General features: G+C 38.7%; 1 protein-coding gene across 3 annotated transcripts in view; it reads right to left on the reverse strand.

Annotated features, from left to right (window-relative positions):
• The window catches only part of LOC104146508 (complement C4-A), a 48,105-nt gene that overhangs the window by 1,791 nt on the left and 19,856 nt on the right, over positions 1–26,458 (reverse strand). For 2 of the 3 annotated variants that reach the window (XM_009678561.2, XM_009678562.2), the window contains exons 14-39: positions 25,462–25,611; positions 24,922–25,048; positions 24,487–24,558; positions 23,376–23,579; positions 22,439–22,553; positions 22,145–22,215; positions 21,653–21,792; positions 20,548–20,760; positions 19,207–19,258; positions 18,615–18,695; positions 17,383–17,586; positions 16,174–16,249; positions 15,606–15,762; positions 13,922–14,020; positions 13,441–13,609; positions 12,256–12,422; positions 11,686–11,844; positions 10,972–11,031; positions 10,412–10,505; positions 9,498–9,666; positions 7,776–7,863; positions 7,211–7,285; positions 6,070–6,178; positions 4,997–5,086; positions 4,513–4,605; positions 3,608–3,691 (exon numbers count right to left, since the gene is read on the reverse strand). In XM_009678561.2, coding sequence (XP_009676856.2) covers positions 3,608–3,691; positions 4,513–4,605; positions 4,997–5,086; positions 6,070–6,178; positions 7,211–7,285; positions 7,776–7,863; positions 9,498–9,666; positions 10,412–10,505; positions 10,972–11,031; positions 11,686–11,844; positions 12,256–12,422; positions 13,441–13,609; positions 13,922–14,020; positions 15,606–15,762; positions 16,174–16,249; positions 17,383–17,586; positions 18,615–18,695; positions 19,207–19,258; positions 20,548–20,760; positions 21,653–21,792; positions 22,145–22,215; positions 22,439–22,553; positions 23,376–23,579; positions 24,487–24,558; positions 24,922–25,048; positions 25,462–25,611 — 3,118 coding nt within the window. Of the gene's footprint in view, positions 1–3,607; positions 3,692–4,512; positions 4,606–4,996; positions 5,087–5,471; positions 5,602–6,069; positions 6,179–7,210; positions 7,286–7,775; positions 7,864–9,497; positions 9,667–10,411; positions 10,506–10,971; positions 11,032–11,685; positions 11,845–12,255; positions 12,423–13,440; positions 13,610–13,921; positions 14,021–15,605; positions 15,763–16,173; positions 16,250–17,382; positions 17,587–18,614; positions 18,696–19,206; positions 19,259–20,547; positions 20,761–21,652; positions 21,793–22,144; positions 22,216–22,438; positions 22,554–23,375; positions 23,580–24,486; positions 24,559–24,921; positions 25,049–25,461; positions 25,612–26,458 lie in introns of those variants that run through there. The other variant, XM_068929968.1, reaches the window with a different exon arrangement.

A 26,458-nucleotide genomic window follows, 5' to 3' on the forward strand; every position in this document is an offset into this window, starting at 1 on the left:
TCTTGTACGATACTGTTAGTCCAAGGTAATATTTCACTCAAGAGTTGCTGCTTGACATGGGAGTAAATGGCCATCCTGTGGTAGGATATAATGCCCTTAACATTACCTATCTAAAAAATAAGTCTTTTTTGTCTTAGCTGGTTGTCTTGGCCTCCTCAATAGCTACTGGAGGAAGAATCCCATGTAAAGCACAAGGCACTGGAAAACCAGAGCAGTATGACAGACGCTTCAAATAGAAAAGAGATTTCCTTGTCCTTGCCATCCTGCTAACTAGCTTCCCAACTACTGATTGTTACCGGAGAACTAACAGTGCTCCATTCCCTAACAAACATGATACTTCTTGCTATTTGAGCTGAGCAGCTGCAAGACTTTGTAGTTTTTAGTACCACAAAAGTGTGATGTCCTCAGCAATTCTTTATTAAGCCAATAAACACAGAACTGTTTGCAATAGAGATTTTTCATTCCTATGGAGTTTATTTAAATCTTAGACACTGAAAGAAAAGCCAAAGGGAAAGAAAATGCTATCTTATATTTCAGATTGCTCAAGCTTCTACTAGTCTTAAAAGCTGGCAAACTAAATTCAAACGTCTGGAGGCTCAGTAGTGCAGCAGGCAGTGTTAAAAATTCATTCCCCATAGAGCTCCTGACCTGAGCTTTGCTGATTTACCCTGTATGGCATTCCCTCCAAGCTGATATTTAGGACATGTGCTTGGTGATCTCCATATGGAGATAATTTAGGAGATTCTAGTCTGTATTCTGGCCCAGAAGATTACTAACCCAGAAAGAGCGTTTGAATTAGAGCTGCATGGCCTTTTACAGAAACGGCCATCCAAAGGCAGAAGAGGAGGATGCTCAGATAGTGTAGTGACCTGCAAGCTGGAAAGATGCTTATTTATCAGGAAAACACAGGTCATAAAGATACCGCATTATTTTGACAAAGTACAAAAAATAAATCCATTTACTGCTAGATTGCAAAGTAAATTAAAAACAGGCAAATAACATCAATATGTTAACTTCTTACACTTTTTTCTAAATATAATGCAAAATGCCATACATAACCGTAGTGCCAAATTCAACATTAAACCAGCTCAAATTGCATGTAAGGCACTGCAGTCACCTATCAGCTAACAGAGGCTTGTGCACCCTCTGCTCTCTAAAGTATTATATGAATTTTGAAATTGAAAATAAAATCCTAAGAGAAAAATGAAATCCTAATGTTTGAATACTTTAATGCTAATAAGACTTCAGAGAGTTTGAGGTAGAGTGCAAAGCTGCAAAACCCAGCACTAAGAATTCCTAGAATCTAAGAATTTAACTCTTAGTTAAAACTTACATTAATTTTACATATGATACTCAGAGCCCAGCGAAAAGAAAAGTCAGTGTTCAGTAATACATGCTGTTTTATATATGCATTTCTTCCAAAGAATAATAGAGCAGCATAGGTTTTATCCAAGACTTTTCTATTATTCCTATGCTACATAGTGTACTGATTTTTCAATTTGTTTGAAGAAGGCAAAAAAATGTAATGATGTATCAGCATTACTTCCGAAAATTGTGAAGTTTTGTCTCAGGTTCATCAAGTTTGAACTACCATGGTATTTTTCATTTCCTATGCTTCATGAATGACCTCACAGAGTTCAGACTCTGGGGACCATAAGTATTCGAGCTCTTACTTAATAAGTAATTAGGTAATTAGCAATTTTAAATCTTCAATTTAAAACAAAAATAAATTTCAATTACCATAATAGTCCAAAGTATACAAGTAGGATTAAACTGGAACAACTCTTTCAAATTTTAGAATTGATAGTCAGAAATATAAAACTGGTTCTGTGTTATATTACACGGGCTAAACTGCTTCTCTAATGGACTCATAAAACAGTATAAACATTAATCCAAAACACATGCACCAATTCTTATAATAATAAGAGCAATCTGAGGAGTGCATATTCACAAAATGCTCTTTTGCCATCTCCAAAATAGGAATAAGTTTTTCCATATCTCTTCTGAACCAATACTTTCTTTCCAAGGATTGATACTGAAATAATGCTAGGAGTTCAGAGAATGAGGTGTGGCCCAACTAATTCTCATCTACTTTTGGTGCCAGCAAAGTGACGCCAAAATACCTTACTCTGCTGCCAGCTAACACCCTTTAATTTGTTGCACTGACTATTAGAGAAACTACAACCTGATGGTAGGACTTGAGTGTAGCTAGGTAATTGAAGAGCACACCTTTATTTCTAGCAAAGGCATGGGCTGGAGCAGGGCAAAATGTATCACTCACTGTCATTCCTTAGTCAAAGTTTTAGGTACAGCAGTGGCCAACCTCACTCAAAAAAAATTGTTTCCAGTGCTTGCCTGTGCATTTTTAGAATGAAGGCAATGGGACCCAGATCCCTAACTTCTCTATATCCTGTAGGATCCCTGGAGCGATTAATGAATCTTTCCATCAAGGTATGTAATCTGTCAGAGACAGTGTTTTGATCACTTGGTACATTAGCATTTCTCCTGCATATGGAAGGCACTGGCTGTCACTAATACAGTCTCTGAGCTGATAAAATGTGAACTTAATCTTCCCATAGTAACTGGACACTGGGCATGAATCACAAGTTCTGTGCCATAAAGTACTTGGTGACATAAACTGTCCTCTGGGCAGAGATCAAGGGAGTGAGCTAATTATTCTGGTCAAGGTATGGAAGATTTTGGAACCTTTAAAGTCTTTCTTTAAAGGCAGTCTCCAGGGTGCCAGACTCAAGACTGACAGCCACATAATACATGGTGGTTGAGGTCTGAAATATCATCTGACAGCTTCTCCAGAAATTACTTTGAAGAATGTCAGTGTCTACTGATGCCGCCTGTAAAATAAAGTTCATATGGGGACAGCTGGGATGGCAAGCCTGCAAAAGGACACTGCCTGAGAAGGGTACATATTTTCACAAGGTAATCAAAGAAATAGAGAAAAGGGCTTCTTTTTTGTTATTACAATTATTAAATCAAAGTTTCTGAAGTTTTCCTGCGTTCACTGACTTCAAGCAAGTCTGTGAGAACTCTAAGCCTTTTCTACAAGGGTCACACGCTACGTGCATAATAAGTATCTGAGTAACGAGCTCTCCAAATCTTGATTCAGTATGAAAACAGAGGTCAGTGGGTCTGTCTAGAGCAGGAAAAAAGTGGATCAGTAAGAGCAGTTACAGAGTGAAATTTTTAGTGCTGAGGACCTAATATCCACACTTTGCATGTTTTCAGAAGGTTTATTTTAGACTAGCTCCCATCAGATCCCCTGTCCTGTTGTGAATGCCCCATTTAACAGCCGGAATGTGCCTTCTGGTTCAGTTTCATCCGAAAAGAATAAAGCTTGTGAGCTCCGAGATTGCTGCACGGTGTGAACCACAGCATGGTAAGTGGAGATGATTCATTTCAGCAACCTGCCCCTGAGCTGAGCTAAACTCCTAGCTGCACCCAACAACTCTTTCAAGAAATAAGTCTTCTTGCAAGTATCTGACACTACTTTCCACAGCAAAAGGGATCTGCATGGATCATGGTCACTGTCGTTTAATTAACCTAGTTTTGCTATGGGTTAATGCAAGTGCCCAAACATTTTGATACTTACTGTTTTTAAGGATTCTCTGGATTTTGACTTCATAGTAATCAAAAACATTCTTCTGTGTGCTATTGAGGAGCTCTACCTCGTACACTGCAACAGATAACAACTGTGTGAGGCCAGATGGAAACACTAAGTTACGTCCAAAACTGAACAGTGAGTACACTTTTACCATATGTCAGTATAGAGGCCCGTCTATTACCTGTTCACCAGTTCTGGGAATGTAGAAGGCGATAGGATAGTAATTCAGTGCACCTAATATGCTTTCAGAAAGTCAGGAACTAATCAACAGCCTCGAGATTCGTATTCCCTTTGCCATTTTGTTTTAGGAGCAGCTACTATATAAGTAGGTTTCCACCTGTACAGAGAAAGCTGCTTTTCTCCCTGTCCTTCTGTTAGTGTCTAACTCTCCAAAGCTGCTGAATCAGTCTTCCATCAGTAGTTATTCCAATTTTTCATCCAAGGAAGAGTCCAAAAAGGCAAATTAACAAAGGAGGAAATGTTCAGCTAGCTCAGCAGAGCAGCTGCTGAGCTATGGGATGCCAGGTACGGTAGCCTACTGCTTATCTCCATTGTATAACAATAGGGATCATGAGGATGATGGCACTCACTGGTCTTTTTTAAGCCCTATAATGGAATTTTATCCCGTCTTTCTTCCTCCAGCATTCTACAACATCTTTCAGAAACCATTCCTTTATCCTTTCCCTCCCCAGATGACTGCTGTAGCACGTGGCTTCATCTCATCTCCTCAGTCTCCAGGCCAGCTACAGAAGTTGTTTGTTTCAGGAGAGGTCTCTGCATATAAGACTCAACTTATCCTTATTATTCATCCTTATTTGTGTTTATCCTTATTTATCCTTATCCTTAAAAGCACTATGTTTAAAATATATTGACAATTGTCTTTCATGCCTTACCATAATCTACAGTAGGGTTGTAGCACACAAAATTCAAGCGTGTGGTTACTGATATGGCTTTACTGAAAGTGGATCTTTGTCTTGGACAGGGACCTAGAGTGAACAATATAAATTATGTATCTATTTCTACAGATATGGATATTTAGATAGATATAGCACACACATACTCATCCACTCAACATCATAACAGATAGTATAATAAAACAGCAGAACAACTTTCTTAGGGGTATGATGGAGAGTTTTTACATATATATGTATATGTACATATACATCACATGTAAATATCAAATCAGTCCTAAATATCTGTAAAACAACTGTTATGAATGTGGCACCAAGCATACTAGCAGATACTCTGTGTCATGTATTATGCATTAAGTTAAACATAAGGATCATAATGGTCAATTTTGGACTTAAAAATTCTTATTTTAATGGTTTTCAGGAGTAACTATTTTCTTTTAGACTGACTTATTTGACAATTCATCACCTTCTGCGCACTGGCAAACGTCTCCGTGGCACACCTTTGAAAGCATTGCACTGTGCTGGGGTGCACTATAGAATATACTGCACTTTCTTTCTATAGAAAAAAAAAACAGAATAACTTGTCTCAGAAAGTTCCAGTGAATGCGCTTAAGCTGCAGAAAAGAACTCTGCAGCCCAATTTATCCCTAGTCCAGAGAAGTCAGAGCACGAAGGAGTTAGTTAGATGCACATCAACAGTCTACAAAGACGTGCAGTCTAGGCACCTGGAATACAGATACTGCCTTGCTTTTGAGCTGGACACTTGGGGTCTTACTTCTGTTTTATTTGTTTAAGTTTTAGTCTTTCTTTTTTTGTTGTTGTTAGTTTGTTACCTCCCATAAGCATGCAACTTAAAAGCATCTTTAGACCATAGGGTTACAGTGACCACTGTACCACTTTAGAGGAAGGAGATAGGTTCACCATCAGTAAACGGTTTGTACCTGGTACTTTTAGCCATCAGAAAGAAAAGTCAATGTGGATGAAGCTTTGGGTGATGTACACTATTAAGGCTCTCTCAGCTTCAGGCAAAGGAAAGGTTTCACCTTATTTTCAAGTATTGTTTTCATGATTCTGGCAAATGGGGAAAGTTTGCATTTAATCTTCCTTGAATGGTGGATGAGACTGATTCCCCCAGAAACAAGGCACTTAAGCCAGACCTCTGAAGTTGCCTCTCTTGGATGCATAGAAAGACAGTCTAAGCAAAAAGATAATGCCAATAGAACATCCTAAGAACACCATGAGAAGCAGGAAGTCAAGAAACCTTATTTAAAAAAATCCATGAGTATAAAAGTATGTATTTTCAGTATATTTGCAATGATGGACCTTTCCTGAAAGGATATCAGTGTACATGTTTTTCAGTCATGGTATTAGAAGATGTTCAGGGTGGATTCTTTAACCCTGGAAAAAAATCACATGGTTTCATACACTGCATTGAAAGCACCTTTCACCATTGCGTTAAAAGCACTGAATTTCATTCTTAAAGGTCTCCCTTTCTAAACGGTTGCAGGTTCATTTTTCTATTTCCTTAAGTTAGCTTACCAGGATTGTAAAAATCATAAAGGATGGCATTTGCTGGCTGAACCAGGCCCATGGGATTGATTTGCTTTGCCCCAAATGATATACAGTCTGGTTCTGGTCCACTTGCGAGCTGGAGGGAAAAGGAACAATAGTTGCAAGGAGTAAACAAACTCATTCTCCCCAGTTGGTTCGATATTCATTTGTCCCTGTACTAGCTGCTGAATGATTGTTTCTGATGGTGAGGGTGAGTTAATCCTGATATCTGTAACCTCAGCTTTACAAGCAAACTTTTTTCTATTAATTTATTGGGAAAATCTGTGGATGAGCCAAGCCTGGTTTTGTGAGATATGTGCAGTGAAGGTTTTCTCTCCTCGCAACTGACTGATCCTGAGTCATATCATCACTACTTTCAAGATTACTTGAACAGGCATGGCCTTAATATATGGTCAAAGCCTATCCTCTACTGGGGGCTTCTGGGTCTTGTGCCAGTATGTGCCCTTTCCACACTAAAATGTTAAGGTCAGGGACAGCTTTTGACTTGTGTTAAATATACGGCTACTCTAGGGCAGTCATAGCAGCAATAATATTTAAAATTATTCCTTTTTCTGTTGCCTTGTTTTTATCAAAGCATTGCTCTGTTTGTGTCTTCTGCAGGGCTCACCCGCTATGAGCTACAGAGCTGGAGCATCTCAAGCCGGTATAGGATTTGGTCATAATCCAAAATATGGAGAAATGTACATGGAAATTGGGGAGTTTGATGACTCCACTTGTTTGTTACTGTATCAAGATTCATAGATCTCGATCCAGAAATACTGAACTTTACATGCAAGGCATCCACGTAGAATTTACAGGACCACCAGTGTTAATCTTGGACATAAGGACCTCCCATTTTTTAGCAACTGTTCTGGCTAGAGAAGATTGCTTAGTTTTTGGTCAAAAGCCCAAATCCCAGGCATGGACTGCATTTCCTTCATTTTCCTTATAAAGACCTGGGGTGAGGGTTCATATTTTCCCTCTCCTTGAAACTGAACACTTCAATAATACATGACAAAATCACAGGAAGGTAATACAATATGAAAAAAAATAACGGTCAGGTTTGAAAATAAGCCTGTATGTACTATCTGAACTGGAAGAGGTTGAAATAAACATTACGTTTGCTTACCTCGCCAAAGTAAAGCAAAACTTTTCCTTCCTTGTGCTCAAAGTGCTGTATGTATTGGTCTGAAGACATTACCAACTGCAGTAAAATAAATAAAAAACAAACCAAAACCCTATGAGAACGGAAACGACATTGCTATCATGCTTTATAATCTAATTTTCTTTGTTCTAGCTGTTTGCTTTATTCTGCCTTATGTATTCTTCCCAATATAAGAAACAGTCAGGTTTATTCAGCCATTTTATTCAGGTACAGAACCTAAATCGGTATAGTGAGGAAATGTTTTAACTCAATGAGGACAGTAATATTTAAGTGCTTTCCTGAGCCTTGACCCAGGTCCTGTTACAAAGGAACCCACTAAGAAGGCTGAACCCTACCAAAGCTACACCGTTAACCTGTCATTTTTCACATATATTCAACTTTTTTTTTTTTTCAGAACAAGAATAGTGAAAATATGTCTATCAAAAACCTTAGTTTTCCCTTCATTATTCTGTGGACTTCAGGAAGATTTCCAGGTGAAATTTATATAGAAAAGGGTATAAAAGGTTGCACAGAAAAGTATGTTTCTCACCTGCTCAAGTTCCTTTGTGTCAGGCTCCAAGCCACTTAACAGAGAGAGATCAACGAGAGACATCTTTGGCACATTGGAACCTGCGGACCTTTATAAGGGAGACCTGTCATCAGTGAACATTTACGCTGAACAGTTAGCCTTGCTCTGAAGAGTTTAGCTCTTCAGCTGTGCTAGTGATGAACCAAAAGATTCCGTACAAGTTAACTTTCCTTAGCGGATTTTAATTTGAAACTTAGCTACTTGCCTAATAAAGAGTTATAAGGCAGAAACAAGTTATCCAAACTAGTCAACTAGTCATCTAAAACCAAGATGTCTTGTCTTGTCAACTAGGCTTTCTTTGCAGCTGATAGGCAGAAACAATCACCTTCAAAGAACAGTTCATCCCACCCATCCTTTGAAGACAGGAAGTATAAGCAGCACTTGCAAGATGTCTATTCTTATTTATTACCTAGAGGGGTAGGCTAAGAAGCTAGCTTGTTCAAATTCTTTATGGATAAGGTTATATACATTAACTCTACCTTTGCTGTCTAAGGCCTAAATCCTTATTGCCCTTACTACCTATTCTGCATTTATATTGGACTTCCAATCTTTTCTGCTTCCACCTTCTCAAAAATCAGGTCACTGTGTCATTGCTGGATAATGAGGGCATTATGCACTCAGATGGGGTATCTCGCCATGGTACACCGTCGACATACACCTAGTGGTATTTTATGAACATATTATTTTGTCATCCTCTATTCTCCATAAGAGATGTAGCATAGTGCAGGGAAGCTCTGTAGCTATGGTGATGTAGCCAGTGTCTTAAGTTCGTCTCCTGTGTCTTAATTACAAAAACTGAAACTTGACATTATCTTTTAAGTCTCACCCTAACACTCGGCAATGTACCGCAGAATAATGGATCTGATTGTTGATAAACTTCTCATAGTAATAAATGAAGAAAATTATGCCTCAACCAGAATTCACTGAGTCCAAGGTTAACTAAGGAGAGCAAAGCCTTGGAATAATGGTAATTCTTGTCCTCCAGTTGCCATTGTTCTTGCTGCTATCTGTGAAGGTGAGTAAAAGTCACCGCTCCCGGGGCTCTCTCAAAAGTCAGTGGAAAGGTATTTTCCACTGAGGAAATGCCATCATTCATGTTTCTGTAGGCCCTGTGCGAGTGTTACTCTGCATGGGAGGATTTCTTTCTCACTAGCTCTGCCTTTGCTGATTTCTTGATTACCAGAATAAAAGGATTTTACCATCTGTCTTCCTCCACCCCAGCAAATAGTAATAGACATCTTTTATCTTTCATGAGGCCAGAGTGGGACTACGAAGAAGGTAAGTGGCAGCCTCCAAGTGGCAGTATCTCCCTAAAAAGCAGTGAAACTCTGTAAATGTGTCATTACTGTACCCCTATCAGGTCTACTTTATTTAACAGACAAACCAGTGGTTAATGATCACTTTCAAATGATTCACTGTTCAGGGACTTTAGAGTGCCAGACCTCACTAGTGAGCCAGATGGGGCAGAATCTGGAACTGAGTGTTCAAGATCTGTGCAAACAGCCTACACCTTGTATCCTGCATGGAAATTGACTCTCCTGCCATAGAAGAGAAAATGTTGCCTCACCATATATACATACTTGCAGGTTAGATGCCCAGCTTAGTGATTTGAAGGGTGTGACCAAGAATTCTTTACAAAAATGAATTCATTTTCTAACAAAATCTGCAAATCGGCAGACCTACCTCACACAGACTTTGTAGTGTAGTGATTCTGCTTTACCGGGAGAGATGACATCCCTTTTCCTTCTGCTGTGAATGTCAAACCACTCTATTTCAGACAGCGGCTGATGCAAGCTGCTTTCTATAGCAAAGGAGTCCTCATAATCATAGTTTTCCTCAGAGTATGCAGCATCTGGAGGTGATAGACACAATCAGCCTTGCACAAACCTGACTGAAGGACCTGCTAATTTGGCTCCTTTTTTATATAATGATAAGGATATGGGGGGAGTTATACCATCTCCGTGGACTTATAAACCTTTGTTGTCTTCCATTTCATTATTTCTAATCCATTCAAAGTTAAAACTTAAGAGATAATTATACTAATATCAACCAACAAATCTAGCTAAGAATGGGATTTGGGCTTTTCACAAATACATAAAAGATAATCCCTTTCTCTCAGTTAATGATTCAAATAGAAAAGGAAATGCAGATGTAGGTAGAGGGGATGATGCCACACTTCAGGGAAGGGAAAAGATCATCTTGACAATATGAAAATACTGCTAACAGATCTGTTAAGGACCACAGCCAGTCTCTCCTCAGTCAGGGAACTGAGCTGAGCTTTCCCCGCGTGGCAGCCAGGATCTCCATCAAGAGAGATTACCAGCTCTCCTTCCAGTAACAAAGAGCAGTTGCTAATAGCATTGGTATACCTATTAGTTAACCTCTGCATCTACAGTTGCCCAGAAGGTTGTTAAATCATTTAAAAATATAAATGAATTGAATGTAACAAAAATGTCAATAGCTCTGCGCGGTCCAGAGGCCTCTCTCTTTCCTTGTTTTGCTCATTTATTCCCACTCTACAAGGCCAGAAAGCCAACAAATATTATCAGCAGTTGGGTGAACCTGCACCTTTGATACCACTTGCCCTTTTCACTCACCGGTGTATTTAATGCTTCCTTCCACTTCCACTGTCAAAATCAGATCGTTACACGTGTTTTTCTTTAGCTCAGAGGACTGGTACACTTTTAATACCTAACATAAAAACACAAATCATAAACTTCTAAAAACAAAATTTAAATGACAAGAGTTTTACTCAGTTGGGACTTGTACTCAGCAAATTGCTGATGGGAGATGGGAGTGTGAAGAGCAACATGGGTCTCCCAGAGGCTTAGGGTAGTCTCAGAGAACTGCCACGGATATAAACAGGAGAGCTCTCATGTGCGCATCCCATGGTCCAAATTGGCCAGGGCCCTTTGAAATAACTCCCCCTTCCCAAACGCAAAGGGGTCTTTCAAGTTTCAGCCACCTTTGCCAGCAGGTTATTCTCACTGAGGACTTTATGAAGTTAAGAAGAGGTAAATTGACCATCAGGGCAATTTCTAAATTTTAGAGATGTGGAGGTGGGAACACAAAGGATGAGGCCATGGGAATTACTTTTTCACTCTATTTTCAAGAAATAAATGAAAGAAACCCAAGCGAATTCTGAATTACAGCTTACACTCATAGTCCCGTTTCCTCTGCCTTGTACAGAAACTTGAAGTTTGCTCCCAAGACCAAACTGCAAATCAAGGTAAAAAAGTAGAGATTTAGCGTGTACTCAGCATATAAACTATTTTCTTTTTCCTGTGGTCTTGATAGTCTTTCTTGCCTTTGGCCATCAGATCTGGGATATGGGAAATGTGTACCATGCTAGGAGCTATGGTAGGAGTTAGGAAACTCCACATTTTCAGAATTTTTAATGTGCAGGGCTGGAGCATTTTACTTGCTCATTCTGGGGCCCAGGAGATGTATCTTCCCCAACTTTAATCTCTTCTTTGTAGCTGAGACTGGAGATTTTCACAGATCCCAACACATTGTATATCAGACTATTTCTCTTCCTCGTTCTCTAGGAAGACTTTGAATGGACTGCTGGCTTCTTTCCACTCTAGGGAAAGATTCAGGATGCTAAAGTCTTTGAAGAGGCAGAAAAGGTCCTATAAATGCGATGAGTTTGCTGCTAAGCGGTTGGGACTTTTTGGTTTTTGTTTTTTTGTTTGTTTGTTTGTTTTTAATCCGTAGAAAGACTTTTCGGTTGTTTATAAATTAAACTATTGAAAAATACTATGACCCAACTACATCATGATTGCTTAACATAAGGAAAGCAAGCCCAGCTGATCCAGTATTTCTCTTGTTTGAGGAAAGAAAAATATTGGAGTAATGGATGGTTGTGTACCTCTAGTTTCTTCTGAATCTCTTCATCACTATCAGTCAAAGTAATAAGATAACTTTTTTGCCTTTCAGGTGTTTCCACTCTTACAGTCAAGTTCGTGGAAGCCGTTCCTAATGATTGTATGCTATACGCTGACAGAGCTTCCAGGGCCACCACTGTGTCCTAGGTGAGACAGAAATGGAAAAAAAACCCAGCAGTTATGTCAAGCTATTGCAACAATAGACAAGACGATGCGGTCAGGTCGCCTGAGGCTATTTTAGGTTTTTGCTGCTTTGAAATTCTCTTGTCTTTGTCTGTTCCTACCGGCACAGACATTTCATGTCCCAACTTCCCTGTTCATCATTAAAATCCGAAAAACGCTGTAGGCCTGACCTTCAATTATTATGTCATCATAAAGACGAGAAACCTTCACTAGCTCCTAACACTTTTTATTAAAAATTCAAAATCTTGTGTGCCTCATATGCTGAAGAAATTCAAGATTATTTTTTTTGATGCTTTTAAATGATAAAGTCCTTAGGGGACCTCCCTTTTCTTCCACTTCCCTGAAGTCCACCTGGGCTGATAGTCAGGTACCTGTGTAGAGCAGTATCCTCCACCGTAGTTCCTTCTTTCTGTCAGCCATGTAGCAATAGGCCTTGCATACTCCATGTCCCTCAGGAGCAAAGTTTGAAGCAATGCATAGGCAGTGGCTTCCACTGAGATTGCATCTCTGCCATTTCCCCAGTAGCGCTGCTGCTTTGCTGCAAGAGTAACTCAATCTTGAATCCAGTTGGTAAAGAGATTTGCAAAAAAGGACTATGATTCTGCACGACAGATAGTTCACGTCATAGCACTGATTAACCAGAAATCACAGATGCTAACATGAGAGCAACAGATCAGTTGGGAAGCAGAGAGAGTGGAAAAGGAAAAACATATAAAGTTTTCAATTCTGCCAATGATCACAGTCTGTTAATCCCATTGTACAGCAATGTCCCTCCAATGAAGCGGTAACATTGTCTTGGATGGTACTCAAAAGATAATAGTATTAATTATCCCCATAAGTCTAGGCTTGATTAAGAGAAGCATATTCCTCATGCTTAAACTATGGCTATTAAACCATGATGGATTTACTAAAGGAATTTTGAGAAATAAATAGCTTTGCTGTGCAGCCACACAATGAAGTGACTCAGGACTGACCACAGCCGCACACTGGTGGGGAAGAAGGGGCTAGTGTGGGGGCTTTGAAAAGGGGTGGACTGGGAGACACATATTCGCCTTTGCTGGTAAATCTATTTTAAACTGCTCCCACATGTAGCTGCTCAATCCTGCTGACCATCAAAGGTTTCTTCCTCCTCAGCTGGCTTGAACATTTTTCTTGCTGTGCTTTCAGGGAGCAGAAACTTTGGTAGGCAGTGAGAAAGCAGAGAGGAGGAAGCAGGAATGGCAACTGATTATTTATCATGTTTTTTTTTCCAATTCCACTGTCAGGGGAGGTCATAATGTAAAATTCAGAACCCTAAGTTGTTACTTGAAAGTGATGTCAAGCGTATAAATTACATATTGCAATTTCAACATCAAAATATGTAATTATGCAGTTTATACAATTAAGTATATTACACACACTTGCATATATACACTTTTATAATATTAAATGGCCTCCGTGTGCTTGAATTTGCTTTATTCATGTAGCAGAGGGCTCAAGTTTTTTAAAGAGGGCTAAAGTGTTTTAATTAGGAAGTCTACTTTCCAAATTTAATTTTTAAAATAAGTTACTATCACCTTCATCAAAAGAAGAACAGCCCCTTAATTTTTCCATCGCCCATTGGGCTTCCTCACTGTTGGACTGAACAAGTGTCAGAGCATAAGCAGTGATGGCTGTAGAATAGAAATTCAGATTTCTTGAAAGATGGTTTTTCATGTAAGCCACAGCTTTTCTGATCACTTGTATCTGTGAAAATAGAAAAAGTGGTCCAAAGCTAGTAAGTGCTAATGCTGATGAGAATACTAGGAAATTAGAATAATTCAGTGCAGCTATTTTTGAGACAATTTTAATAGCTTTTACTTTGTGGTTAAAGCCATTGATGATGAAGTGTCTAACTCAAAACACCTTGTTGTACAAGCTGTTGTGTCTTTTCTTGTCCATCATAGATGTAGTAAATAGACTACATCCCTTCCTTTTTGCAGTACTGTAAGATGGGAGGGTGGACATGCCACTGGTCAACAGCCTTCAGAGTTAGGTACCAAAAGTCAGGTTTCTTACCGCATCAGATGGCTCATTGTAAACTGGTAGAGACTGTTGCAATGCAATGGTTACAAAGGCTGTCAAAGCCAAATCCTCTTCTGCTGTCTTAATGCCGCCCTGGAAGATGAGACAGGAAAAGGAAAAGTTAAATGTACGTGCTTATGAATATGCTTATCAATGCTTTTAAACTATAAAATCACCTTTCACGAATTCAAAGCTCCTCTTGTCAAACCATCTGAGTGTAGGCCTTGCAGTTCACCCTTTAATTTTACTCAATAACTTGTGTCTTCTACACTGGCAGCCAGTTTTAATTAGGCATTGTTAAGAGCTGAAAAACCTACCACATCCTTCAACTGGAAATCAAATATTTAACTGTTTAACTCATGGTTAAAAATTTACAGTTTCTCATTGAAATATTTATGGCTTCAATTTCTAACCACTGTTTTTTTCTCTACTACTCTTCATAGACTAAAGAGCCCTTTAGAAATCAGAACTTGCGCCCTATGAAGGTGACATACCCATCCACATAACCAGATCATTTCTCAATCTGCTTCTTGATAAGCTAAATAAAGTGCCCTCCTTAGCATTTTTCTTAAGATCTGCATTTTCATTACCATTTCTCTTTGCAATTCTTTTGTTCATGCTCTCCTCTGGCAAAAGGACAGATTGTTTGCTTTGAAAGATTTCAGTCTCTGTACAAAAATATCATGAGCTGTTCTTGAAGAAAATGTGAAATAGAAGCTAAGTAGCTCAGCATGAACACAGGCGAAAATAAAAAAAAAAAAAACATAGGCCAGGTCTTGAGGTGGTTGTTTTCAATAGCATTGCACCAACTGAGGAACAGGGTTTGAGAGGGAAAGCCTCACTAATCATTTGAAGAAGATCACTAAAAAAAAAATCTCTTTTTTTAAGGGTAGTACAGAGGTACCTGTATTTTCAATGAATTTTAGAAGGTGCATATTATTTTTGTACCTAGATGCTTGGAGAGCGTAACAAACTTGTATTTCTGGGTGTTTACACGAGGTGCGTAGGCTAACATAAATTCCTCAGAAGTTCTATTGTCTGACATCAAGAATAAGCCTCTGGGGCAAGGATCGCTGCTGACAGCTACGTGATCAAAGGGTACAGAGAAGATGGAGCTAGGCAGAACAAGAGGCAACAAGTATAAGGTGGAAAAAAGAAAATTCTGATTAGATATTAGGAAAAGGTTTTTACCACAAGGATAGTTAAATACCGGAACAGGTTACCCAGAGAGGTTGTAAGCTATCCTTAGAGGTGTTCAAGACTTGACTGAACAAGGCCCAGAGCAACCTGATCTGAGCACAAGGTTGGACCAGATGACCCCTGGCGGTCCCTTCCAATTTGTATTATGATTCTATGGGTTTTGGAAATAAAAGGTACAAATTTGTGCATAGCACAAAGATCCCAGTACTAATTTCATACCTACTCTAGAGGTTGAGATCAGGTGCACAATTATCTGAAGCTGAATCAAAAAATAAAGGTATCAAAATGCAAGCTATACTTCTCTGACATAATGGGTCTTTTAATAGATCATTGCATTACAGGGTTTGCACTTACGTTACAGATTTCTTTTCTTTTAGATAAATTAGTTGGTACTCAATAAATGAGAATATTCCCTTGATCCCTAACAGCTCTAAATGTGCAATAGATTCTACAAAAGTCTAAAACACTAAAGACTCACCTGCATAGTCCTGTCCAATACTGGGTGATGGTCATGAAATGAGTTATCCGCCTGCTGTTGATTAAGCAGGTAGGAAATGGATTTGAGTATGTGATCGTCTTGGACACTAATGTGTTCTCTGCACCTTGTGAGTACTTTAACAATGAAAGCAGTTAACCTGCATGAAAAAAAATGTCCCAAACTTGTGTTGACATATATTTATAGATGACCGTATTGATGGGAAAAGAAACATACCTGTTCTGTGCAAAGAGTCAGATTCAACACAGTGAGCTCACTGGAATCCAGTGAGTTATCATGCTCCACCAGAGCTGCAATGACAACGTAAACCCTCCTACTCTATGGCATATGCAAAATAATTAGCGGCTAAGTATAAGCCTCTTTCATTAAGGACTAAACCTGCTTAGAGACTTGTATGGCTGACTATCCGTGACAAAAGTACATAGGCAACACTATGCCCACCAGCTTTTGAAAATCCAGTCCAAATCCCCCAAATAATGCTATTTATCAAATTATAATAGTGATATTTTAGAAAAAAACAGCTAAGGCTGATTATGAAAAATACACTTACCATACACTGCTGGGGATTTTTTTAAACGCTCCATAGGAACCATCTTCCTTTTGAAACTCAAGCAGCCTAGTATAGCCTATATGAACAAGACAGCATATATACCATTCAGAGAATATGCACATTTGTTAGGTGTTTTCATACATCACTTATGTTATCAAGGAGACATGCATTATTAACTAGCGGGAGAGTACATGGAAGTGTCCTCTAGTATGTTAAAGAGGAATGACTGGGTGAGATGACCTGTGAAACAGATAAAAGGCTAAACTTAAAAGGTGTTATTTGATTTTGGTTGAGCCATTAGAAGAACCTGAACACTGCAAACATCTGTAGATATGTGGATACCAAGGCATTTTCTGCATAATGAATCTTGGGAGACTTTTTCCCATACAGTCGTCTTTTTAAGCAGTTGATTTTATGGAGCATGGAATCAAAAAGGATACAAAACATCATTTACCGGGTCAGATATAGGCTTAGAAATTAGGAGTTGTGAGCTCTGTTCTTGATTATGCTGTTATCTGGACAAAGTCTGTATAATTTCTATAGAACTCATTTTCTACCCCAGGGAACTTCTCTAGAAAGTATCAATAAAAGCACAATGTAGGAACTGAATGCTGCTAATAATAAATAATCATCAGCATGATTTCATGTTGCTTTAGGCAACCTTAGATAAATGACTAAACACCACCACTCAGCAACTACTGGCATGTGTTTTTAATCTGTGTATTTACCCTTGTTCTTCATTGATGAATTCTGTGCTGCATAGGATCTGAAGCTCATAAAGGCAGGTGCACTGTCTGTGGTTCAGGGAGACAACTAAGCGTTTTTAGGATATGATTCATCTTGGCCTTTTTTGCACCTATACATTAGGGTGAAATGAGTCACACACTGTAACTGCCCTTTTCTATCCAGTAACTCTGAGGGCAGATGACAGTGATCAGCTCAGATTTTCCTTCCATCCAAGGACTCATGCTTCTGAATTAATCATGGGAGAGGGGTGACTGTGAATGCCAATACTGCTGCAATGTCAGATGTAAACAGTTAGGCACCTAAATCTTGTTTCTCATGCCTTGTCAATGGTACTTCTGCATGGCTGTGTTAAGGTAATGCTCAGTCCTTTCTCAAGCAACAAAGCGTAATACGCAATGCAAGGGATTATAAACCAGTGTAGGCTCGTTTCTTTCTTTTTTGTTGCTTTTTTTTCCTACATACCTCGTTCAATCATCCTAATGGCTTCATCTTTCCGTTCAGGGTTAAGTTTCACCCACTGCTCACTTGCATCCAAGTACTCAATAGCATAGACTGCAGGGGCCATTTTCACCATTGTCTGCTCTGCACAGCCTGTTGGCATCTGGATAAGTTTATCAATTCCAGCAGCAGTAAGACAATTTTCAACAGACTCCCCCATAATACTCCCTGTAGTAAAAGACATATGCCAAAATACTGTATTTAAAGCTGGCTGATGTAAAAAGAATAAAATATGATATTTACTATAGGCTGACACTCGAACATGGCCTGATTACACAGCTGTCTGATACTTCTCATTATGAAACACTGTCTTTAGCTAATTATCACTCTACAAGGCGGAGGAAGATGAAGGGTGAGAGAATAGGCCCTGGAAAAGCTGAAGGAGGCTGAGGCAATGAAGGAGCACAAAGGAGAAAGTCCTGGGGCTGTTGGAGGCAGCGAAGCAGGAAGAGGGAGAAAGACTGGTGCCTCAGGTTCAGGCTGGAAAATTCTTGTCAAATCAGACTTGGTCCTCCCACAGAGCACAAAGAAAATGGCCTTAAATATGTAAGACATTTGGGGCAACTTTTTTTTTCCTATGATTTTTGTCATTTGATGAGTTCAAGCACTTTAGAATGGGGATTGGAAATGGATAGCCTTTGTCTCAAGGATGCATTATTTTATAGTTCCTGGGAAATTCTGTGTATTTGCTATCAGATAATGATATATGTATGTGTGTGTGTATATATATATATATATATATATATATGATTTGATTAAATGAATATATAGTTATAGATATCTTCTCACTAGAAAAGCAGACCTTTCCAGAACTTGTAGATCACAGTCTGATGTCTTTATTTCTGAAGAATTCTGTGGACTTCAAAAGGACTACTTGCTGTGTGGGGTTATTAGAGAAGGTGAACCCTTTCCTTCTTTTCTGCCCTTTCCATAAAGGTAGTCTGGGGACAGTGAGGCAGGAGGGACTGCATGAAGCTATTATCCAGTTCAAGTGGGGAGGAGTAATTAGAAAGGGTAAAGTACTGGATCAGTCTCAGGTTTCTCTTCTTCTATGGCCTGGGCATGTAGCACAAAATATTTGAATCATGGCAGAAAGCCTAGGAAGGACTGGAGACTCAATGTTAAGGAGTCAGCAGAAAAAAGGTGCATATACTGTGCCACTTATGGAAAAGTTACTGCCAAAAAGTTACATTTACCTTTCAGGCTAATAAACACGTGACTGTCAGAACCTGGTACCATATCAGATGGTCTGTTCAGGTCCAGTGAACGGGACTTAACTGTAGAGAAATAATAAAGACTTACATTGCTTTGAATGCAAATAACATACGCTGTAATTTTGGAACAGACTTTTCATGAAATGTCTCACAGTTGATAGCAATTATGGCAGAAATGTTATAAGAAATGTTAAATGGAAATTTATGGAAAAAAATTATCTTGCTTTAACTTAGTTTAATTTTCAGTCATCCACACTGTTCGTTGGACTGAAACGAAGAATTTAATTTCACTTTTTAATTTCTTTTAAAACCCTGTAATAATAAAAGAATGCTACATGGAAACACAGAAATAATACAAATCACTTCTAAAAGTTTAGAATTAAATGACTGGGCTTTCCTGAGGTTTTTGGCATTTTTTTGGATAAAGAGATTTCTGACAAGTTTCTGTCAACCCAAAGCAACATTTTTGTGTTAAGAAATATTTCATCACACTTGTTGAATGTTCACACCAGGCTTTACAAGAACTGCCCCTACTCCAAACTTCATCTGTATCTCACTCTTCCGTGTAACTTACAGTCACTATTAATGCACATGGTCTGCTCTTCTCTCCGCAAAACACCTTCAGCCTGTACAATTGAGGCAGGGGGGGAAAAAAAAAAAAAAAGTCAAACTTTTTGCAGGCACTCACACCTGAGAATAAGCTACGTGAAACTTTGGTCTAAGCCCTTACGGTAGACCAGCAGATGGCAGAAGTAGTTTTGTTTTGGAGTGAGATTTCTCTCCAGATGAAACTGAAGCTTGAAATCAGAATTTCAGTCTCTCAGATGAAATGCTAATGAACTCTACTGGCCTTTTTGTTATTATTGACACATTTCCCTGGATGAAATACTATAAACCAAAAATAACTCAGAAGATTAAAACTTCAAAGTTTGTTTTCAGCTCAATGTACTATGCAAGTCAAGTTCTCGGCAGGACTCTATTTATACACTGGTCATCTATGAAGTTCACTAACTTCTGAGTTCATATTGTTGATAAAATTCAAATTTACTTTCCTGCTAATTTCCACATATCCCAAAAGCCTATATTTTGATGAAGGTCTGTTTACAGCCACCTTAATTGTTTTGGTATAGCACTGAATTCTGAGACAGTATTTATCTGTAGAAAAGCTATGGTTTGTAACAATGATTTCTCAGCATCCCTTGCCTTATCTTTATTGCTGGGACTATGCCTTCACATTAATGGTGCAAGGAGTCATATTCTTCCCTTTTTATGTAATTTAAATATGGCTCAGCGTGCTTCTAATGTGCTGTAATGAGTCTGTGCTAGTCAGCGCTGACTTTGAAAATGGCACCTCCTTTTCATTATTTCAAAAGAGAACAATAAGATCAAATAATCAATACAGCATCTTTCTTTTCCTTTGCGTTCTCCACCTATGCAACTGCTTAGCTTGAAGATCCACTAACTAGAGGGAATAAAATAGGGTTAAATACTGTGATTAGCAGAGGTTATTTCCCTCTCAAAATATCGGTAGATGAACAACTTCAAGCTTGGCTTCATAAGGGAAAATAGACCTTCTATAAATATTGATGAGGCACGTGGAAGCTAAATACTAAGTGATGACCACTGGCTGTATGAAGAATGTTGCAACAGTGTTGTGAGTAGAGCATTGCCTTTTTGCCTTACAGAATAATTCTTGCCACATACAGGAGTCACAAGCCCACCCCAGGGTGAAGTTTCTTCCCTGTGCTATAGCGTCCTTTTAGTCCTTGCTGAGAATTAGACTTCTTGAGATTGCTCCCAACCTTATGTTTCTAGGATTTCTTTCCCTTCACAAGAGCTCTGCACATAAAGCATAGTCTTATTTGAGGAGAAAGACGTATTTATGATGTGTCTGCCCTCTCCTAGTTATACTTACCACAACTTTGAGGTTCTTTCTGATACTATCACTGTGCCCAGAAACTGGGTCAAAAGCAGTAATAGTAATTGGAATTTCTCCTACAGTCAGAGGAACAACTGAGAAATAGGCCGGTGTTGCTGAGTTCGCCTTGGCTGTCAGCTTCAGCTGCACAGGCTTTTCTTCTGTTTCTGCAGTGCACAGCTCCTTCTCTGCAGCCATCTTCACTGTAACCTACAGAGACAAGGCCTTTGCTCAGAAACAAAATAGCGATATAGACATTCTGCAAACAGAAATTATTTTCCTCTTAGCTCCCTTAAATTTCTTATTCTCCACCTATGAAGATGGAAAACCTTTTCACCAGGAGGTGGTCAAACATGGCAAAGGTTACCCAAAGAGACTGTGCAATCTCCGTCCTTGGAGATGCTCTGTGTTTGATCGGACAGGGCCCTGGACTTGCTGCTCCACCTGGACTTGCTCTTAGCAGGAGGTTGGACTAGAAGCCTCCTGAGGTCCCTCCAACCTGAATTCTCCTATGATCTTATGGTCTGTTTACACTCATCAATACTGGTGAGGGCTATGAAGGTAAATTAGCTAGTAATTATTCATTACATTGAATATACGTTGTAGTTTTGGAAGATCCTTGAACCATAGGGAAGTAAAAAGGATAGTACACTCTTCTAGGTCTGCTCCATTCAACCCATTTCAGAAGATGCCAGCCGGCAGAGTTGGCTGAGGTAAGAGATAAAGGTATTGGACTACCTACTCACAAAATACCTCTGCATTTTCTATATCTGTTTTTTCAGTAGCTCAGTGTTTCCCAGACTGGCAGACAGCAAAAAAGTAGCTGGTTACTTCAATAATGTGGGAGAAGACATGTCCAAAAGACATGGAATTTGGTAGTATAACCATTTACCGTTACTGTGGTAAATGAAATCTATCTTATACAGCAAGTCTGATGAGCAAGCAGAATTGGATCCTGTTCTTGGTGAAACTTTCAAAATGGGAGCACAGTGTTCGGGTTTTAGGAGGGCAATGAAAGGCTGTCGGGTTAGCTCTATTTTACAGATAGATAGCTATATAGCTAACTAGATCTGCATATCACAGTAGCCAGTGGTAATACTACCTGGAGATCTTTAGGTAGATAGTTGTAAATCACTGCTTTTATTTCTAGTTGTTCATGTCGTTTAACAGAGTACGGTAACCTCATGGATATAAAAAAGTCTTTGAAAACCTCAAAGGTGTGAGGGTCAGCTATGCAAAATCCTGGAGTAAGAAAAAAAACAGAGCTGAGAATTAAACACTTAACATCATTAGTTGATAAAAAATCAGGTGTCTAGCCAGAACTCAATGCCAGGGCTCCTCCAAGGTCAAGAGCAGGAGGAGACAGGTATCTCCCGAAAGCATCTTCACCTTGTTTTCTTTATATATGTATGTGTATGTAGCCCTTAACGTCTAGCTGAGTTTCAATACAGCATAAAAAGGAAGATTAAATAGAATGGTCAAAAGATTATATTTTGCAATATAGACTGTCTCACCCTGTCAATTTAGCATTGCAACAATACACATTCTCTATTCATGAGTATAAAGCAATCCAATAAAAGAAGAATACTTTTACCTTTTTGGGGAGATATACTTATTGCTTGAATTTCCCAGGTAGTTATAGAGTCAGGAGCAATGTTTTTTACACTAAGAAACAGAAAATAAAGTCTATTAAGAAGAATGTATGAAATGTTAACGTTATTTGCTGAAGTTTGAGGATTGTAAGGGAAAAAAGTATTCCCTCAGTAGTGGAAACAAAATACTTGCAAATTTTCTGAATTCTTTGTACCAGGTAACACATAAAACTGATATTTATATAAATTTTATTATACAAATTAAGCTGGATTCATCTATTCAGGTAATATAGTACCTATGGTTTCCAGGATTGTTCACTTCTTCTAAATTCCACCACCAGCTCTCTGGAAAATAACTGCGCAAGCTGATGGAAGTTTCATCAAATATGTCATCTTCGTGAAGATCATAATCTGTAAGATAAAAGTGGGATTCTGTTCTGAAGTCTTTGGCTGCTGACTTTACACTGTCTTACAGGACACCCTGTCAGAGAGAAAGTAGCATGAAAAATATTCTGTATTCATCTGGGTTTGATCCTGTGCATTTCAAAAAAAGGTGAAAAAGGGATGCAATGACCCTGGGGATGCAAATGATTGTCTTTGAACAAAAGCATAAATCTTCCTTCCAAGCTCAATAATTATATGCTACCAAATAAGAAAATATTCCCCTGTAGTTATGAGTGGCAAAGCTATTCCCGCTTCCCAGTCACATATTTGTGATAGAGCGTGCAAGTGAGATCAGAGAAAAATGGTAGCAGAAATCACACTTTGAATATGGTCATTTTCAATGCGAAGGATTTTTTTTTTTTGGTAACATGAGCTCCTGTGTGATCAGAGATAGATATTAGGGAGAAGAAAAGAAGAGAGAGAGATAAAATTATCCCTTTATATGAGATAGTGTTTTGCAAGTACTTGGAAGCTGTAATAATAGTACCACTAATAAAACACTTGTGAAAGACAAGGTTGCTCAGAGACTTGACTGGGGATCCCCCCTTTACTCTGCTCAGCCGTTTGCACCCTCCCAGGGTGCAGGCAGAGCCCAGTAGTTCCATGTTAAAGCGGTTCTGGCTGCAAAGGCTGCTAAAGCGATTCCTGCCTTTTCTCACCCCAAGAAGTTACCCTTTCACTCTCTCACGCTCAGCAGCGGCCCTGCAGCATTTGACCCCCCTTAACCCTCCCTTGTCCCCTATATGAAGGATATTTTTCTTTTGACAGTTGCATGTCACCAATCTTTACATCGGGCCAATCCCACTCCACTTCTTCGCTTTGCCGCCTCCTTCCTGAGGGCTGTGGCCTTCTCGCAACAGACCTTGAAAGCTTTTTTGCATTCAGTGGAACCAGCAATTTTTGTTAGCCTTTTCTCACAAGAAAACCTCATGGGATTTAATTTCATTCCATCATGACAGCATTTTCGTAGACCAGGGTGTTCATATTTGCTGGCTGTAACATAATTAAAGCCCAGGATTAGTGCTGTGGAAGCAGCAGTAGACATAAAGGTGTTCATTCTACTTATTGTACTTATTCCTGTCATTCTTTGCAGTTAACATTGACTGGTATTGCAACAGTCTAGCAGCAATCGGGGACCTGTGACTATCCTAAAAATACAATACAAACATAAAAGCAAAGGGTGGGCCTTACCCCATCCTAGAGTTTTTTCTTCACATGGAGATTACAAATTAAAAATGCCTCCTTAACACACTAGAATTAGATATCCTGGTAGAAATAATCATGTCATTGTTCTTGTTCTTGAAGAAAATGACAAATTTCAGAAGTTACGAAGAACCTGGCTTCAAGCCTTGGTAACTTTTGGCAAGAAAATATCAATTTGTGTAATCTGGTCTAAAGGAAAGCTTTTTATTATTATTATTTTTTAAATTTAGATCGTATATTATATTAGCATTTCTCTTATTTGGAGCACAAACTGCCAAAGCTAGCACAATTTTGAAGCAGAATATCACCAAAAAGTGGGATCTAGGCAACAAATTCTAGCCATAAAAATAATTTTCAAAAAATGGTCTTTCTCTTGAATATACAGCTTGAAGAATATAACGCTATCTCATTCTATGACACGATATCGAGTAGAAGTGCTTTGCATTTGGGTTTAGAAGATGGTGAATGAGTTTCCATTTGCAGCTATATCATTGTTTGTTGGTTTTGTTTTTTGATTTTTTTTTTGATAAATGCACATGGCACATCATGGCATTGTATACACCCTTGCATGAGGTTATATCACATAACACAAGAATTGGTACTGTGAGTGTGCTGCTGTCCTGTACTGTCCCATCACTTGCTGCTTGACAAACGCCAGCTACTTCTCTTTGCCTTTCCCTTTACTATGTGGGCATACCAATTCCTGACATTATCTTCTGGAAATCCAATGATCTCTTCTGCCTTCTGGTATCCTGGGGGCATTTATAGCCTGGGAAAGTGGAACAGAAAGGCTTGGTTATGATACTGTGATAATAAGAGTCTCATCAGGTAAATCAGAGAAGATCCATCTCAGGATCCAGCTCATTCGCAAAAGCCCTACAATTTACAGAGTTACCTTATAGCCCTGGCTGACTGCCCCAGCTGAATTAGGTGCCCAAAGATCAACAGCCAAGATCTGAACTACCTGAGCTACTGGCACTCAGTGGAAGAACAGAAAAAAAAAATCCACATAGAAGGGAAGTCTTACAACAGTACAACAATAGAATGTTTCTAATTTTTAAATAATCAAACCCCCCTCAGATATGTTGTGATCTTGCGTAAACATCTAAAATAAACGATAGATTGCGCTTACCTTCCCGAAAATTGGATTTAATTGTATCTGATAAAAAGGCCAGACCCATATCAGTAAAAACTTGTACATTATCTGCACCGCCACCTGCAGAACATCCAAGATCATAGGAATTCATAGCATTAAAGACCTGTCAAATAAAAAAGCACAGATGGACTGTGCACACTTGCAAAAGTTTCTTTTTTTCTTTATATACAAAAACAATATTGCAACCTATTGCACAGTTGCTCAATATACAGAAGCAAGACGAACTGGTAGTACAAGCTACACTTAAATACTAAGATTAAAGCTGATGGATGTTTTAGTTGGGGAATAATTTCAATTAATTTATGTTAATTTACGAACGTGTCTGCCATAGAATGGAAATACCCAGACAGCTGGTCTTAAATATATTGTGAATTGCAAGAACAAAAACATTTTCAAGATCATCAAAGCTTTGATTAAGTAATTGATAGCCATTAATTGCATTCTGGTCCTCTCTCTAGCCATGCCAAAAGTTACTTGACTAGTGGACATGATATTTTCTTCTTGTAGATATCTTACTTTTTTGGATGTAAGCTTATTTTGCTTGTTCAGAATAAAAACTGCTCTATCAACCACAGCTAAGGCCACTATTCCCGCATGGTCCGTTTCAATCAGTAAATTGACGTTGTCTGTTGGTTTATATTTCTCATGTTCTGTCCTCAGTTTGATCTAAATAGAAAATATTGAAACAAAAATATCATATTTGTTAATAAAATGCAAATACTTTTTGGCCAGCTGATACTGTCAGCTGTGATTGTCAATGGTTAGACACTGGGGGGGCATTCCTGCTTCTATTTGGGATCCTGCCTTTTGGAAGAAATAGATGCAGACATAACCCACTGGGGCAGGTAAGAGAGGGCTCCAAGATTTGTGTGTCTATGTGAGATATTCAGCCCTGTGTTTCAATGGGACTCAAGCGTCACTGGGAATTAAAAGTATGCATAAGGGTTTTGCTGAACTAGGGCCTTCAAAATTATTTTTTTTATTTTCCAGTGGAAACAAAATCACCATGAAATAGACATAGGAAAAAACAACTAATTTATATCAAAAATACAGTGTGTAATAGTACCATCTCCTTTCTATGTCCCGTTTGCATTTTTCAGCATGACTGAGTTCAGATCAGGTGCATATCTGATGTAGATATTACTGTAGTTTTTGGTGGAAATAGCCATGGTGATTCTGAGCTTAATAGAATTATTTTTTAAATGCCAATCTCAGTTAAATGGGGTTTTCTTACTTGATAAGTGCGGAATTGGCTCTTTAGCCTGGAGTGTGTTAGAGATGGACATTTTTTTCCAGCAAACTTTTTTCCCAATGGAATATCATCTTCTTTAAAAAAAAAAATGGAGGGAGAAAAATAATTTGAATGTCTTGCACTTTTCAATGTTTCATTCTATTGGGAAAAATATTATTGTCTTACTTTTTCCTTTTTACTTTATGACACCAGAAAAGAGGATGAGTAAGGTGTAAAAAAGGGTAGAGGGACTTATATTGTTTCTACATTTCATTTTCTAAT

Source organism: Struthio camelus, chromosome 1 (genome assembly GCF_040807025.1).
Source record: "Struthio camelus isolate bStrCam1 chromosome 1, bStrCam1.hap1, whole genome shotgun sequence".
In the NCBI taxonomy this organism is placed as follows: domain Eukaryota; kingdom Metazoa; phylum Chordata; class Aves; order Struthioniformes; family Struthionidae; genus Struthio; species Struthio camelus.